Here is a 17,788-nt window from a genome sequence, read left to right as displayed (position 1 = left end):
TCCTCATCCCAGAACACTATAACCTGTGGCATCAACAACCACCTGTGCCCTCACCCTACACAGCAGCACAGTAATCTTTCTGATCACGTCGCCTTTCTAGGAGGTGAGCTCCAAACCCTTAATGTGCGCTGCCCCACCCCCAGCTCCAAGGCTGGCTTTTCTAACGCCTTACCCACCCCCACCCCTGTTTTCTCCTGCTCCAGGCTCTTCCTCTGCTCGGAAACTTCGCACCTGCTCTTCCTTCTCTTCTTCACCCAGCTGATCTCACTTGCCCTTTAGGGTCCACCTCCTCTTCCAGGAAGCTCTCCTTGACTCTTCAGACTATAGGCCAGGACCCCTGTCGGTCCATTTCATGGCCCCTGGCACTTCTTCTCAGAGACCATTACCACAATTATAATTAAACAACTGTGTGACACTGTGTTCAATTCTGTTACTCGCACTGAAATGTCAGCTCTCTAAAAGCATGGGATGCATCAGGTTTTGTCACTGGTACATGCCCAGCACATACATGGTCCAGGACCTGGCCCAGACATAATACTTAATACATACGTGTCAACCAAGTGAAAAAGTTCATAGGCATTGAGTGGGTCTCTGACAATAGTATTTATGGAACATCTCGGACATGCCAGGTGCTGTGCCCAGGACTGCCATGGCTTATCCCAGTTTAATCTGCAGGATAACCCTGTGCAGAGATTACTATCATCCATCCCTCCTTTACAGCTAAGAAAACTAAAGCTCAGAGAGGGCAAGTAACTTGGCCAGGGTCACACAGCTAGAAAACACACATTCTCTGGAGTCAGGCAGACTGTGTTGGAAGCCAGGGTTCAGACCTGTGACCTGTGGACCGCTCTGCACTGGGTCTGTGCTGACACCGAGGACCCGGACACATCAGACATGGTCCCTGCCCTCAGGAGGCTCTTAGTCTGGTGGGAGAGGCAAATGCTGAGGCTGAGGCGAATGGGGGAGCATGGACAGAAGGGAAAGGTGGGCCCGACCCTGCAGGGCCAGAAGCCGCTTCCCAGCAGGTGTCTTGACAGCTGGCTGTGGGCATCCCCCAAGCAGACGTGGCACATCTGGGCAGCGGGAGGTGGGCACAGGAGGGAAAGCCTGTCACCCTCAAGCCAGGCTGACTTGTCGGCCCTTCCCAGCCTGGGACCAAGTGGGGCTGAACCCACTGCGACCAGAGGCAGCCCCTTCTGGAAGAAAACCACCCTCAGGCATGGGGGTGGGCACCCAGGCATCCAGGCTGAGGAGCCAGAGATGCCGCAGACGGCCGTAAATTCCAAGGCCCAGACCAGATTCTTCTGCCAAAAGCCACTCCCCAACCTCCACGCTCATTAAGAAGGCTTTTGTTTACAAACCTCTTACCATCAACAAGGATGTTGGCGAAGACAAATGGTCCCTTGCGAGACACTGGAGACCAAGAAAATGAAAATGCCAACCACAGTGAGAGGCGCACTGCCATCCACGGAGCCCGGCCCGGTGCCAGGCACACCTTTCTCTCTATTGCCCCTGACCTTTATCGCTACCTTTTGAGGCAATACTATGGGAAGTTGCTGGCACAATGTTGCCCGTGGGCACTGGTGAGGGAGGCAGGACTCACACTCAGGGTTTCAGGGCCCACTACAGTGTCTGCAACCCAGAAAAGGCTCTATCCTGGCTGCTCCATTTTCAGTCAATTCTGTGTCCTTTCTGAAACCTCCCAGGCCAGCCTCTGCCCCAGCCCCCCAGCGCTCTCTCCCACTTTGCGCTCAGGACAGAAAGCTGCATCAAAAACGGGGCACCTGCAGGATGGGTTATCATCCCCACTGCACAGATGGGAAGGCTGAGGAACGAGGAGCTGCCCGAGGGCACAGAGGGATAGGGAGTCTGAAGCTGAGCACACCGGCCTGGCCAGTGCACCCTCCTCCACTCCTCCCTGCTCTGAAAGCTCTGGACTGTGTGGGGCCCGGGGAGGGAGGAAGAGGAGCCCTCACAGGGCGCTGGGAGGTACTTCTGGGGATGCAGGGGGATCATTAGCCAAACCCAGGGCTTGGCTCTGGGTCCTCTGGGGCTCGGGAAGCAGCTAATGAGGCTCTAGGGCCTGCAGATCCTGAGTTAGGGATCCCTGTGGGCCTCAATTTCCCCTCCTACATCATGGCCAGTGGGCCCAGCATGGCCAGCTTCTTACCCCCACAACCCCTCTGCTGCCAGCAGGGTACTGAGTGAGAGGGAGGAGACTGTCCAGGAAGGTGTGCTCTCACGGGCACACAAACCCTCGCACACCACATCCAGTCATCCCAGGAATCGAGGAAGCAAGCAAAACCCTGAGGCCACATCAAAGGATTCAGGAACCAACCTAAAGAGGTTCCCACTGGCCAAAGAGGGGCCAATCTCAGCTTCGGTAAGGATGATTACTGCAACGGATGAAAACACATCAAATATGTTCCAATCTATGAGACCACAGCGATACTTACAAATAATTAGTCACTATTGGAGAACAGCTGGCAAATAGACTCATTTTTTTTTTAACAACTGGAAAATTAAGGGCAAGAATCAGGATTTATCCCACGTTTTCTATACAGACTGTACCACAGGGTAACCAACAGAGGAAGGGAGGTGTATATCTGGAGGTGAGTTGCAGCTACGAGATGAGGACGAAATTAGAATATTAGACTCCTACTATTTTACCACTGACAAATAATGGATTTAGCAATGGTCGTTGGTGGCTTCTCCTATCACAAAAAACAGAGACAACTAGATATCTCGGGCCCTGGGAGAGAAGCACACAATGTCTCCTATGAAGCACTCATGCCAAAAAACTTGGAACTGACCCCTATCGAGCCTCTAGGGGTCAGTCCTAGCTTGCGGGAAATGTATGGCACAGAGAACACGTTAAACACTGCCACAAAAACAAAGGCAGCAAAATCTAGATAGCTGGAAACTCGACAGGCCAGGTGGCTTCAGCAAAGAAATCTCAAGGAAAACAATAAAAGATGAAGGGAAACAAACCACTGGAGTCGCGGACCTTCGTTTGGATCTGATTCCAGCAAAGCTTAAAACATATACACGTTTATGGCAGAAATTGGAAACCAAAACACTTACTGGGTATTTGACGCTATGAAGGAAGTATCGTAAAATGATTTGAGTTGTGTTAGAGGATTATGGTTACAGAGCTTTGTTTTTTTTGTTTGTTTTTGTTTTTGAGGACTCCTGATCGTTCAGAGATGCATCCAGAAATATTTACAGATGAAATGGGAAGCTGCCTGGAGGGCGTGGGAGGGAATAAGAGGAAACAAGACCGACTGCCAGCTGACAATTGTTGAGGCCCAGGGATGGGTACGAGGGAGCACATGAAGACATCTCTCGCCTCCCAAGTGAAATGCCCCATCTCCACGGCCACCAGCTCCTCAGCCTGGCATCCACAGCCCTGGGGCTCCGCTGACTCTCAGGCTCGTGCCGAACACTTGCCTCCCTTGGGCCCCATGGAAATCTACACACACGCTGCTTCAGGCCACCTCGGCTCTGCTCATGTGGCTCCCGCTGCCAGTACTGTCCCAATCCTTGTCCCTCAGGGGCTAGCTCAGCAGCAGCTTGCAAGGGTCTCCAGGCCTGGTGCTCCTGCAGGCTCTTTCCCTGACCCTGGGAAGGGAGCTTCTGGAGGGCAAAGCTGAGCTCCATTCACACCCAGATCCCCCCCACCCACCCAGCACCCCACCCAGCATAGGGCCTGGCCCAGCTCCACAGCCGGCCAAGTCTTTCCGGAAGGAAAGTCTCCAGGTGCCAGCCACAGCACAGCCCTGACCGGCTGGTGACCTTGTACCCACTAAGGACACACTGCCAATCACGGTGCACGGCAAAGACTTAGGTTCCGACTAGGCCACCGCTCTGAGGCTCAGTGTAGGCATCTGCCTACCCTACTCCAGGGCTGATGTGAAAAACAAAATGGGGGCGCCTGGGTGGCTCAGTCGGTTAAGGGTCCGACTTCAGCTTGGGTCATGATCTCACGGTTCATGAGTTCGAGCCCCGCGTCGGGCTCTGTGCTGACAGCTCGGAGCCTGGAGCCTGCTTCCGATTCTGTGTCTCCCTCTCTCTCTGCCCCTCCCCCGCTCACGCTCTGTCTCTCTCAAAAATAAACACACATTAAAAAAATTAAAAACAGAAAGAAAGGAAAGCAAACCAAAATGGACAGTGGCCTCAGAGGTGCTGCCTTAACCGTGGAGGGCTGTGCACATGTGAGGGGTCATCCCCGCTGGGGTATGCGGGACAAGCACGTGCACTCACACAACAATCTGCAAACCTTGGGACTGGCACGGACCTCAGGTACCTGGTCAAGCCTCCCAAGAGGGGAAACATCAGCAGCAGCCCCCTGTGCAGATGGGAAAAGAGAGGCCTGAGGGGTCAGGGCACTTACTTGGGCTGACCCAGCAGCAAGGAAAGGACTGTGTGGGATTTGTAGGCCCCCTGGCACCACTACAAAATCAGCCCAGAAACCTCAGGCGACGGGTGTGCCACAGCACCCCCTGATGCCCTGGTGCCTGGAGCACTCCAGGCTCAAATCCTCCTGGGACTGAGCCATGGGACACGCAGGTGTGAGTGTGCAAGTGCATGACGGTCAGTGTATGGGGGTGCACACAGCATGCGTGTGAGCACCAGTGTGTGTGTGTGTGTGTGTGTGTGTGTGTGTGTGTGTGTGAGAGAGAGAGAGAGAGAGAGAGAGAGAGAGAGAATGTCGATGTCAGTTGGGGGGGGGGGGGCCCACAGGGAAGGAGCTTTTCACAGATTTCTGTCTGCGACCCCAGAGGGCTAACTGGGAGCATTTCTGTAAAAGGCCAGCAGGGCTGCAGGCTGTCAGGCTACAGTGGGGCTTCCTGTGTTACCCGAGTCAGGTGAGGGGAGTCCCCAAACCAGAAGGTTCCTGGTTCCTCAGTTCGCAGCTTCTGATTCCAAGAGTCTCAAATTCCCGAGTTTCAGATGCCATGACCGGACGAGGCCAGGAAGTTTGCCCCCCTCCCCCCCACACCCTTGGGAGAGCAGAGCCGCGTCGTTCGCCAGCCGGAAAGCAGGAGGTGATGCACCTGCAGGGGCCCAGGGTTTCCTGTTCACAGGGCACAGCCAGACGCTCAGCTGCCCTCAGAGACCTGCGTGGGACCCCAGCCTTGAGGCAGCCCCCCCCCACCCCTGCTGGGCTCCCTGCTACATTGTGAGGGCTAAAGATCCCCTCAGCTGTGCCCATCCTGAGCCTGGTGACAGTGTCGGAGAAGAATCCACACCCTCCTGTCCACTCTCCAACCAGAGCCAGGCCTGGCCCCTGCCCATCCCTCCCCACACTGTCTGCTCCCAGAAGCACTGGGCTGCTGTGTTACATCAGGCAACTCCCTTCACCTCTCTGAACTCTGTGCTCCTCCTCTGTACACAGGTTGTCCTGACACTCCTCTCAGAATAACTGAAAAGTGAGACCATGTGTCTACAGTGACTGGGAGAGTAACAATGAGCAAACGGAGAGAGGGCATCGTGTACCAGCTCATGAGGGACTGAGTGCTTTACTAACTCATTTAAGCTTCATACGGGCCCTACAAGGAGGCACCGTCATTAACTCCTGCCAACAGACGAAACAGGCTCAGAGAGGCTGCCCAGGGTCACAGGTGGTCAGTGGCAGGCCCCTCGCCACTGCACACACTGCCTGGCGGGGGTGGGGGGGTGGCGAAGGTCAGGAAGTGTCTTCACTCTGTGTTCTTGTGGGTTCCATGGAAAATAGGTCCTCATTTCCCGTCCACTGCACTCCTCCTGACCCAGTCTTGTCTCTGCCAGGGAGAATAGGGGTGGAAGGACTGGGTTCCATTGCCCCCACCCCTTCCAGAGGCATCTTTGGGAGTGGATAGAGGCTGTGGCTGGAAGGGCAGGGCTTGGGGAAGAGAAACAAGGTGGCCACAGCTGACCCGGAGAGGGCTCCAGGGTGCAGGGTGGGGATGTGAGACCTGGCTGCGGGGAGCATTTCAAAGTGAAGGTCATTCCCCAGCAAAACCCCAAGTGTGGCCCCTGAAGCAGGACCTGACCATGGTCACTGGGAAGAAGCTGGCCTTGCCAGGGCCTGGGCCCTCAGGAGGGGTGGGGGCACCGTCCCCGCCCCTTCCAGGGGGCCACAAAGTCTGGTGCACACATGTACCCCTCCTTTGGCCCCTCCATACCTTCTGTGACTTTGGGCAAGTGACCTAATCCTCTGGGCCTCTGTCTCTGCCCCAAAACGAGTGAGCTCCAGACAGATGACAAGGGGACAGAGTCCTAATGAAGGGTCAAGTGGGGCACTAAGGTGGTGTCTTATCTGGTCATCAGGGCAGGGGCTGCCCGATGGACTTGTATTAAATGGATGACAGAGGCTCAGTGAAACCCAAGCCTAGGTCTCACCACCTCCCCCCTCCACCCCTGCCACTCCCTGTCCCATCCGCCCCCTGCCCAGCCACCCTACAAGGGAGGGAGATTGTGCGTGGCTTGGTGCATCCCCACCCATCCCCTTTGGGCCCCACCTGCTGAGGACCAGATGCCGCCTCCTTGGGGCCCCAGCATGGCTCTCTCCACATCCCATACAGAAGCTGGTCTGGGGGCCTCTGGAGAAAAAACTCTCAGGGGTGTTGGTACCTGGTTGGGTGTCGGGAGATCTGTTTCCAAACTCCATCCTGATGTCTGACCTTGGCCCAGTCACTTGACTGCTCTAGGTCTCATCTCTGAAAGCCGCAAGGCGGGTATGGGAATGTGGGAGAAGGCCCCGGAGGGGCGCTCAGGGCTAGGAAGGGACTGAAGAGGGCTGTCAGAGCTCCTGAAGCGGTGGGGGTGGCTCGCGGTGAGAGACTGCACACTGCGAGGCAGGGGAATAGAGGCTTTATTGGGGACACGCAGCGCATGGGGTGGATACGGTAGGGCAGAGTGGGGGTACAGGTAGTCTGCACCATGAGGGTCCCCAGAGCAGCAGAAAGGCAAAGGGCAGCGCCATCTCCAGGGGTCTGGACTCCCCTAGTTGTCAGCAGAGAAGGCAGGCAGGCATTGCTGGGACTTCAGGCCCCAGAGCTGAAAGTCAGAAACGACCACAGCCAATTCCCACCTAAAGAATCCCAAGGGACGCATGGGTGGCTCAGTCACGAAGCGTCCGATTTCGGCTCAGGTCACGATCTCATGGTTCACGGGCTCTAGCCCTGCGTCGGGCTCTGTGCTGACAGTGCAGAGCCTGCTTGGGATTCTCTCTCTCCCTCTCTCTCTGCCCCTCCCACACTTGTGTACTCTTTCCCTCTCAAAATAAATAAAACTTAAGAAAAAAAAAAAAAAGAATCCCAACTCCAATACCTGCTCCTCTTTGCACATTTCCAGAGTGGGGGCTCGCCCTCCCAGCAGCCCCAGCCACTGGGATGGCTCTCAACCTTTATCTCTCAGGGTGTCTGTTCACAGGGTCCTGCAGCCCTCGATGGCTCTGCTTCGTGAGGAAAATGGGCCTGTTTCTGACAAGAACAAACCAGGGCTGGCCTGGAGACAGGGTGTTGGGGTCACTTCCTGAGGTGCCAGCCAGGCCTGCCCCTCCCTCAAAGAAGGCTCACTGGGCCTGTGCCTTCCCTGCCCGGGAACCTGGAAGAAACCTGACATCCCAGCAAAGAATCTACTGTCTCCTGCTCCAGAGCTCCCAGCTATCTAGCTTCCCCAGGCAGAAGGAGACCCCTTCACTATACTGTTCCCCACTTCATTGTATGAACCTCACAGGCTCTCAGCTCAGGGGGTCCCCCTCCCCAAGGCCATCTTGGCCAAGCCCCTGCTAAGGGCCACCCGCAAACCAGCTGGGCAACTACATAATAGATCATCTAAAATCAGACTTGCACACAGAGCAGGTACAGACTCTAGAATATAGCCTTATGAATATAGCGTGCTCTCTCTCAATATATATGCACAAGTACAGATAGAGACATCCCTCTGTAACATGTTATATGTCCTCTCCCTGTCACTTCTCCCTCCTGAAGTCGTTCTCCAAAGAGCAAGAGTTGGCAAGCATAGCTGCTAGCCTGCCAGTCACTCCCCACTGCCCAAATCAAGCCCCGCAGCAACCCTGCCTGAAGTCCCGAGGCCCCTGGGGCGTCATGGGACCACACCAGGCCCGGGCCAGGAGTAAGTGCCTTCCTGGGACCTCAGGCTGAGTGTTCACCTCTGGACTTCTGTCGCCAGGAGGGTACCAAATGCCCCTGTGTGGATTCCCCAAGGGGGCCGCTCTGTCGTCAGTCTCCCCATCTCCCATCTCCAGAGGAAGTCCGATGGCAGGGAACTTGGATTTCTCTTTCTGCGTGTCTATGTCTGCCTCTCTCGGTCTCTTTGAGTCTCTGTCCGGACAGCAAAGCAGAGAGAAAATAAATGCGCTCGGCCCCCTCCATCTGCCCACACAAGGTCAACCAGGCTTCATGGTCTACAGCAGAAGCAGCAGCCACCGGTCCAGCTTCTAGACTACAAGTCCTTTGCGTCTTCCTCCCGTGAGCAGGAGCGCCAGCACCATGGAGAGGAGAGGAGGAAGGACACAGGCTCAGGGGGTCCCGGGCGAGCTGAGTACAGGCCAGCAGCTAGAAGAACGTCCTCAAACACACACCTCGGGGCAGGGGGCACGGGCAGGGCTGGCACGGGGAGGGGGCAGCAGCGAGCAGCTGCCGTCAGAGCTGGTTAAAGACCACGGAGGCCTTGAGGTTGGCGGGTTCCAGGCCCTCGCTGAAGGCGATGAGGAAGTACATGACCTTGCGGATCTTGGCCAGGTCCGACAGGCGCTCCCCGAACTCCAGGGCATCGGCCTCATTCCAATCCATGGTGTCCGAGTCCTCCTTGTGCCAGAAGATGGCAGCAGGGTCCAGCAGCTGGCGTGTCATGAGGTTGGTGAGGTCGGGCGTCCAGTTCTGGGAGGTACCCGTGATAGTGACCTTGCCCGGCTTGTCCAGCACGACGTCCCAGCGCGCAAACTGCAGCCTCTGCTGCTGGATGAAGTCAAGGCGGTACACAGACTCGGCCGGCCGCAGCAGCTTCTCGCCATCCTGGCGCTTCTCCCCGCGCTGCTTCAGGCTCTCCACGCGCAGCCGCATCTGCCTGGTCAGGTTGTGGTCCAGGACCAGGGGCATGTTGAGCTGCAGTGGCTTGGGCCCGTCCTCCGCCATGCCCAGCTGCTGCTGTTCCTCCGCCGTCTGGGAGCCCGGTGTGCCGGGGCCTCGCTGCCAGGGCGAGAGGCCACCAAAGACGCCCCACCTACCCCTCCGCCCTCCCCCGTCCCCTCCCCTCTTGGCCACTGGCCCTTCCTGGCCCTGCCCAACCCTCAAAATGGGGGTGGGAGTCCCCAAACGCCTCCTCTCTACGCCTCGAAGAGGCCGTAACACAGGCACTGCAGGCAGGCGGGAGGCGGCCGGGCTCCTCGGGGACCAGACTGCTGATGTCACTTGCTGTGGTAACCGCCCCGACTACCTGACTCCCAGGGAAGGGCTGGGAGCGCTCATTTGTGAAGGAGGGAGGCTGCGTGGGGCAGAAAGAAGGGGCGGGAGGTGGGGAGCAGCCGCTCACTGTAAGGAGAGAGGCTTTACTGGGGACACCCTGGCAGGAGGGTAGGGGGGAGCAAGGAAGGAGAGGCCTACTGATTTGAGATGTAAAGTCACCCTAGACAAACCCTGTAGCCACTCTGACCCAGAGTCACCCTCACCACTCCACACTCAACCCCCAAGGCCTTCGATCCCACTCCCAGGGTCCCTGAGAACCCTCCCCCCAGCCCCACTACCAGGACTGGCCTGGCCACCACCATCTCTGACCTAAACCCTTGTTCCCAAACTTCAGAGGTCATCAGAATCAGCTGCAGGACTGAAACACGATTGCTGGGCTCCAGCCCCAGCGCTTCTGACTTAACTGGGCGGACAAGGCCTAGGAATCTGCACTTCGACCAGCCTCCCGGGTGATGCTGATGCGGCCGGTCCAGGGACGGTGCTTGGAGAATCACTGACCCACGTGATCCCTGCCTGCCGGCCCTGCCTCCACACTGCACCCCACAGCAGCCCCACGCCCAGGTCTCCTCCCACTAGAATCCCAACACTTATTCCACCTATATCAAGCCTTAGTCTCCCCCGGGAGACTTGAGGCCGAGGAAGAATCTGACAAACGTCCTTATCTCCAGTGCCTGAGGTGGAATCAGTTCAGCTATTCCGTTCTGGTCAATGGAAGAAGTGGAATACGTGAGTGCATCTGGGAGCGGGGTAGGGGAGAGGGGAAGGTGCCATGACATGCCACACGCAGAAAAGAGGACAGAGGCACAGGCCAAAGTGTTAAGAGCTGAAAACGATCAGAAGGGTCTAGTGGACCACAAGCACAGACCACTGCTAGATGGAGGCTAAATCAGCCAGTGGGATCTTGGGCTACATGAATAAGAGTGTCACCAAGGTCACCAAGGGAGACAGAGCATCTGGTCCTGTTAAGATAACACCTCGAGCCCCGAGGCTGGTGGCAATTCCCCGAGGGTATTCGAGAGAATGCAAGAAGTCAAACTGCCTGACCCTCACAGAACCTTTCTAGCTGCAGGGAGCAACACGGCTGAGGAATTACTGTTAAATTAAGCCAGCACCCAGAACAGAGCATGCCACACAGGAGGTCCTGGGAAAATGCTTGTTGAATGAATAATGAATAAATAACACTGATAAGAGAACTGATGTGTTAGGGGCCAAGGTCGACCAGAGGAAGACATCTGCGTAGATGGGAGAGAACAGAGACATGACTGAAGCCAAAAATGAGGTTTGGGGGCAGGTGTGTGTCAAAGTGCAGGATGAGGGAGATGCCTGGAAGGTGAGGGCGGCTGAGGGTGAAGGCTGATGGGGATACAGACAGGATCTGAGGCTGGGATGGTGAGGGCGGGGTGCCAGCTACACGGGCAGAGGAATCCCTGGGACACAGCAGTATTTGGGGTGGAAAAGGCTGGGGAATTGGTGGTGCCGAGCCCTCGGTGCCTGGGTGGCAGCTGGGTCGCTGTGGAGCATAGGGAGCAAATGGCATAAGCCTGGAGGGGTTTACAAGTGGAGTGTGCGGTCTGGAAGCAGCACTGAGGAAAGAGAGGATGCCAGCCCCATCTCTGGACCTGTGGGATGCTGGGGGAGGCGTTCAGTTTCTACTGGTGGGGACCCTGGGGAGAGCCTGGTCTCAGCCTGGCCGGGTTACCGACCCACTGGAGGAGGCTGAAGGTGGAAGTCGTCTGGGCCTCAGACACACAGGGCAGGAGGGAGGGGCGGCGAGAGGTGAGGAAGGCCCAAGTGGGAAGGGAGGAGAGGAAGGGGGCAGGAGGCTGCAGGTGGGGCTGGGCCCACTGCCATCCACAGATCTCTGCTCCGCCCCCAGACACCTTGAGAAGACCCACTAAAGCCTGGCATAGCGATGAACGCAGGAGAAAAGCAAGTGACCAAGTTGCATATGTGACTGCAAAACTACATACTGAAAAACAAAACAAACACCCCTTTAACCCCAACTGGAAAAACTGACGAGAAGGAACTACAGTAACCCCTTAACGCTGGCTGTTTCTGGCTAAAGAAAACCTTAAGCAACGTTGTATTTATTCAAACTTTCTGTCCCCAGTACCTAGAATGGTGCTCGGGGCATAGCTGGTGCTCAGTTAAACTGGGATGAGTGACCTGCCATGAAGCTAAAGGGCATGAAATGCACATGTAACAGGGGCAGGGGTGGGATGGGAACCATTTTAAATAGAACTAAAAAAGAGCCCAAGCCCTGCCACCAGGTGCCTCTCCCAGGCCGAGCCCCAGGACCGGCCACCCCCCAACACTCCCCTCTCAGACATCCAGGCCCTCACTTTCTCTCTGCTCTCTTCCTCTCCTCCGGCCAGAGAGGCTAGGGGCAGAGATCAGGCCTGGGACTGCACCAGACTCTGGGGGAGGTGAGCTCACAAAGGACCTTGGGTCTGGCTTGGGCCAGGTCACGCTTGATAGCAGATGCCCTGTCCCACTGTCACATCCTGATTTCTGGTCCACAAAACCTGGTCACCCGAAAGCCCACTGTCCCACCCTCAGAGAATGCATAGTCAAGGTGAGGAGACCAATATGCCCCTACCAGGGATCCCACAGGAGGGGGAGGCCCACTGCCAAGGGGTGCATCACAGAACAGAGAAACAGGCGGGGCACACAGAGGTGGGGCAGGGAGGAGGACTTAACATGTGTAAATTGCCGTGAAATGCCACAGGTTCCCCCCCCCCCCCCCCGCCCCGCCCAGCAACAGGCTCTTTCTTCCTCCTACAACCCTGGGGACTAGAAAGGTCAGGCTGACACCAAGGCAAGGGGTAGGAACCTGACCTGCCCGATGGCATGTAACGACATGGACCCCAGCCAGAATCACACCCAGGCCTGGCTGGTTTCAAATCCTGTGCCCGCCAGCCCCAGGCTGCACCAAGAACTAGAGGTAAGGGGGTGGCTTCCTGGAGGAGGGGGTACGGGTGTTGAGGGCCGATGCAGCAGCATGTGAGGTTAGGCATCCCCAGAGTGAGGAGGCTGGGGGAGGAGGGGTGCAGCTCAGGCTGAGCACCCCTGTTCCATGGAGGAAACAGGGTGGGGCAGGGGAGGCCCTGCAGGGTAACGGGCCCTAAAGTGAGGGGTGACAACAAACAGGGCCCGGTCAGCAGGGACAGGAGGGGAGGCAAGGCACAGTAATAAGCTCCCCAGGGCCTCCTGCCTCCTTCTAGGACCCGGGAGCTGTCACCACAACAGCACCCGGAGGCAGAGTGCAATTAGCCAGGAGCACTTTGCTCTGCTCCAGCCCCCTGGGGACCCAAGCTCCTGGAGATCTGCCTCCTGGCCCTTGAAGGCTCGAGACCAGCCAGGCCCGGTGCCCTGACATCCTGCAGGAGGAACCTTCAGCCCAGAGACGAACACAGACCTGCCACAGCATGGATGACAGACCTCCCGCCTGTGGGTCTGGGGCCCCTTCCTCCACCCACTAGATGGGGAGCTGCCCCAGGGCACTGCCTAAGGCCAGGCCCAGGACAGAGCACACAGCAAGCTGAGGCTCCTCCCTACAATGGCTAGAGAGCCCATTCCCCAGGAGGGGACACAGCGGGTCAGGCTCTGGCCCCACGAGACACAGGGTAGGAAAGCGGGCTGTGGGGCTGCTGGCCAGTAGCTGGGTCCAACAAATTGGAGAAGGGCTCTGCTCTCAAAACTTTCTTGAGCATTCTCTGTGCCAGGCTCCTGCTGGGCTCACCGACAAGATGTAGTTGGGCCAGCTTTGCCCAGGGGGAGCTCATCTCAAGAAGGGAGACCACAGGTAAACAGGTGATTATAGGGCAGGTGGGAAGTATAGGGCCAGCCCTGAAGGATTCCTGTGTGCCACCTCCAGCCCCAGACGGAGCCCTGACCAGACTAGGGGTGGGCTCAGAGGCAGGAGGACCTTGCTCTGGGCTCAGAGAAGGGGGTTGGAGCCTGGAATCAGGGGGGCAAGGATAGCTCTATACCCAGCGAACAGCACTGAGCCCCAACCCCAGTGAAACGATCCCACATGTGGCTCTCTGAGGCCCTCCCAACGTGGACATCTTACAACTACCCATGTCTATAGGCTTCAGCAGTGGCCTTTGCTGAGGGCCCTACAGCACCTGTGTCCCTACAGACCATCAGGAGCCAGGCTCCAGGAATACCCACCCCAGGGTGGCTTTGAAAGGTCACACCCCCGTCCAGAAGACACGAAAATAGAGCACCTGCGACAGTCCCAGCCTCGGCTAAGGGCACAGCTCCCTCTGATGGCTGAGGGACGCCACAGACAATAAAAACAAACGCACTGCTCCTTGGTCCCTGCTTGCCTGGGAATACCCATTATGTTGTACGAATATTAATTATCAGAACACTGGCAATGCAGACACCATTCCCTGAGCACTGCACCCTGAGAACAGTATCTCGTTTTGCCCTAACCAACTCCCTGAGAGGGAGCTACCCTCATGTCCTGGTTTTCCGGATGAGTAACCGGAGCTAATAGCGACCACATGGCGAGGCAGGCGCTCCAACCCAAGCCATGAGGCCGAGGTGCCCGGAGCTGGTCAGCCCTGCCGCCAGTTCCTCGTAGGAAGAGCAGGAAGGGCCGGGGTGAGCAAGGGGCAACGACCTGTATCTGCTGACACGGGAACGCAGGATGCAGTCCCAGCTGATTACTCTTCAGAGACCAGCACTCCAGCGTCTACTCCAGCAGCCCTGCCTCCCCAAGAAGGGACCGTGCAGTGTGGGGGTAAGGGGCTGCACTGCCGAGTGCTGTCACAAGCGGGCGGAACGTCATGAGAGAGCCAGTTCTTCCCAGTCTAAACTCTTGGTGCCGCTCGAGAACATCAGTGCTTGGAACCAAGAATCACGGAACAAAATCATCTGAACCACTCCTGCTGACCAAGTGAGGAAACTGAGGCCAAGATAAGGGCAAGGACTGGCCAAGTCTCGACAGCAGGTACTGGCAGGGGGTCTCCTGAACCCCAATGACTGGGGTCTCCACACCGCACATGATTCAGGTCGCTTCCACATTTCACACGTGAATATTCCACCAAGTGGCTACGGGGACGCTGTGGGCCCCCACATGTCAGGTGGGGACACATCCGAAGGCCCCTGGGAGCCACACAGCTTGCCAGCACCTAGGCCTGGGGATCCTCAGCTGGCAGGTGAGGGAAAGGTGATTCTGCTGCTCAGCCAACGCCGGGAGCCCTGGTGTCACCCCGCGCCCCACCCCTGCACAAGTGTTCATAAAGTCACCTCTGCAAGTTCAGGCTGCACCTCCCCTGTCCAAGCGGTGAGGGCCCCACCCCACACCTCACCTTTTGCCACAGTGACTCCCGGGAGGCGAGTGACGAGCAGGCCGCCACAAACCAACAGTTGCCCACTTGGCCCTGGTGCAGGTCATGGGAGCTGATGCCGTCCACAAAAAGGCGGGGGTCCTCACATATGTCCTGCGGAGAAGCCAAGAGGAGACCTCACTGTCAGCGTGGAGATTCGCCACCTCCCCCGACAGACTGGGGGGCCCCCTGAGCAGCCAGTTGGTTTTCTCCGAATCCAGCTCCCCCCTCACACCAGGTGCGGCCTGGAATGCCCTTCTCCCATCGCCCGACTGAAGAACTCTGCCCTTCTCCCAGAGGTTCAAATTGATCAGATGCTATGGAAGGTCTTTGGGGGACTGGACCCTGGGCACCCCCTTTCTCCTGCCCTCCATGGTCTTCCCCAACCAGCCAGGGGTCGGTTCCCATCATGCTCCTCATCCTCCACCATCAGCAGCCCTGCAGCACCCACACCAGCCCACCCTCAGGGCCCCCCTCACAAAGAGGGTGGGGCCCCAGGGGGGAGACCAACACCCCACAGGTGATGAATGAGTGGCAAAGGCAGGGAGGAGCAGGGAGCTGACCATGCCAGGCCTCACGCGGGCACATCCTCAGGCTACCTCGCTGGATCCTCAACCCACCCCAAGAGTGTGGGGTTGTTACTCTATTCTATGGATAAGCAATGAAGGTTCAGAGAAGGGCAGTGATTTGTCAAGGGCACACAGCAAGCAATACTGAGCAGAGCCGTTGAGCAGACATCCACAGAGCTTCTGGAATGCCTTTCGTGTGTCCAGTGTGGGCCCAATGGGTCAGCGGGGGCAGGGGCTGGGCATGACAGCGGTTTCCTTCCCCTTCCCAGTCTGGGTCTCTGCTTGGGGCATGCATGTGCCCGCCTGTGTCCCGAAGCATCTATACTCCACGGAGCTGAGAGGGGGTGGGAGGTGGTAAACACTGAGACATACCTACCATGTGCCAGGCATCCTGCTGGCACCACGATCAATCCTCACCATGATCCTGAGAGGTGGGTACTGTGCCCATTGTACAGATGAGGAAACTGAGGCCCAGAGAGGTGGAACAACACGCTCCAGACACACAGCTGGGTCTGCCTCCCTATCAGCTGGTTCAATCACAACCCAGCTACTGAGGTCCTACCGCACGCAGCCAGTAGAAGTCAGCAGAGTCAGGAAGATGGAAGTCAAATTCCTGTTTCCCATTTACTGGCTGTGCAACTTTGGGCCAGTGGCTCAACCTCTCTCAGCCTCCATTTCCTCACCTGTGCAAAGGAAGCAGATGATTATCCCTGCAGGGCTGTGTAAGGACTCCATGGATTATGGAAGCCGGGCACTCAGCAGGGAACACGGGGCAAAGGGCTATCAGTCCTCACTAAGGCATCTGGGACTGCCGTTATCACCTCTGCCTGGGAAAACCTGGGTTTTGGAGGGCCAGATTAAAGGCCAAAACTCCCCCGAGGGTGTGAACAGCTCCAGATAGGACTCCAGGGTGACCCAGAGCCAAGCCACAATTATGGCTTCCCCATAGTACAGACTGTGGGATGCCACAGGTCTGAGTAATATTGCCCCAGGTCACGGAAACACGGCAAGGCTGTGCTATCAGGAAACAAGGGCAGCAAGAAGCCTTGCCTCTCTCCCCGCTGCCCTCCTTATCTTATTTCCTAGGCTCTGGCCCACACCCAGCTAGACTGGAGCCAGACGGAGCCATGACTTAGCATCTGCCTCCCTAGAACGGCAGGCAGGGTGGGAGTGGAGGGGCGCCTCATATCCGCAGATCCCAGCCACATCCCCAGCACGGGAGAAGAGACAGCCACCACTTGGCATCACCAGGGTCTGCAGAGATGACCTCCTAGTACCCCTCCCCTTCAGATCTTCCCGCCAAGGCCCTGGACAGAGACAGGACGGCCCATCCGTTCTCCGAGGAGGATGCTGAGGCCCAGCAGGCAGTGACACCCAAGGTCACCAGGGCCAGGATCTCAAGACCTATGTCTAGCCTTCCACCTTTCTTGGGCTATCGAGTAGGCACAGAGCACAGAACTAGTCAGGGAAATTCCGGGCCAGGGGGAGGGCCCTTGAAGAGGAAGAGCTTGACCCCGTCATGTGCCCACAGCTATGACAGCAGGAACCCAGGCTGCCAGGAGGCGGTTACGCCAACACAGCAGGCATGGAGAGGGTTGGTGGCTAGGGAGGCTCGACTCCAAATTCACCCCAAGATGGGATCCAGCCACAGCGCTGAGACGCACGCCTTCTGACACCATGCTCCTCTGGGCTCCCGGCCACCTCTCTCCCGTCCACACGGTCCACACTGAGGTTTGCCTTTGGGCCACCCCACCGGCCTGCGAGCTCCAGGGCAGGGCCCAGGCCCGACTCCGCCCACCCCACGACCAGGGCGGGGAGCAGGGCTCGGCAGGTTCTGCTGGGGCTGTAGGCAGGATCCCTGCGAGAGAGGGCAAAATGGCACACAGGACTGGACCGGTCAGGCAACTGCTGTGAGCCCCAGGCCAAGCCGTCCCCCAGGGCTAGGAGGTGACAGCTCCTCTCCTCCACATATTTCTCTCTGGGGCATGGCCTTCTACGCTTTCTACGGCTTCTACGCCTGCAGTCACCTCTCTTGCCTCTCAGCCTTCAGCCAGTCAGACCGGCTCCACCGGACACAGTTCAGAGCCCAGAACCATCTCCCTCTGGGGCACAATAAGAACCTCAGGTTTGCAGGCCCGGTGCACAAACAGGAATGCAGCAAGACAGCGGACCCAGGGCACATTCTGCCTCCCCTTCCACCCTGCTCATCTGTCACCTCCCTCTGGGGATCTGAGATCGCGATAGGAATCGACCACATGGCCGGGGAAAGGCCCGGGAAGGAAGCAGTCCCTCTGCCTGCCTGGGACACAGGAAAAAAGGGCAGGTTCTCAGGAGCACTAGCCTGTGCCCCACCCCCTCTGCAACAGACCTGCCTCTCCATCCCCCATCCCCTGCTTCGCCTCTC

The 17,788-nt window shown here is 57.6% G+C and overlaps 2 protein-coding genes across 7 annotated transcripts in view; both read right to left on the bottom strand.

The window, feature by feature from the left end:
- CAPN5 (calpain 5) overlaps nt 1-17,788 on the bottom strand; it is a 51,830-nt gene that overhangs the window by 13,925 nt on the left and 20,117 nt on the right. For 5 of the 6 annotated variants that reach the window (XM_027039614.2, XM_027039615.2, XM_053203728.1 and 2 more), the window contains exon 3: nt 14,798-14,929. The exons of the other annotated variant lie outside the window; for it this stretch is intronic. In XM_027039614.2, coding sequence (XP_026895415.1) covers nt 14,798-14,929 — 132 coding nt within the window. The remainder of the gene's footprint in view (nt 1-14,797; nt 14,930-17,788) is intronic. 6 annotated transcript variants of the gene reach the window in all.
- OMP (olfactory marker protein) lies at nt 7,870-9,463 on the bottom strand. Its single transcript, XM_027039632.2, has one exon. The coding sequence runs from the start codon at nt 9,141-9,143 to the stop codon at nt 8,652-8,654; it is 492 nt and encodes a 163-aa protein (XP_026895433.1). The 5' UTR covers nt 9,144-9,463; the 3' UTR covers nt 7,870-8,651.

The sequence above is a fragment of the Acinonyx jubatus genome, chromosome D1, assembly GCF_027475565.1.
Source record: "Acinonyx jubatus isolate Ajub_Pintada_27869175 chromosome D1, VMU_Ajub_asm_v1.0, whole genome shotgun sequence".
Classification (NCBI taxonomy): Eukaryota; Metazoa; Chordata; class Mammalia; order Carnivora; family Felidae; genus Acinonyx; species Acinonyx jubatus.
The sequence above is the reverse complement of the archived record's forward strand: the minus strand, read 5'-3'. Positions and strand labels throughout refer to the sequence as shown.

Excerpts from the sequence above, each read along its gene's own strand:
- OMP (XM_027039632.2), bottom strand. The coding sequence starts at position 9,143 with ATGGCGGAGGACGGGCCCAAGCCACTGCAGCTCAACATGCCCCTGGTC.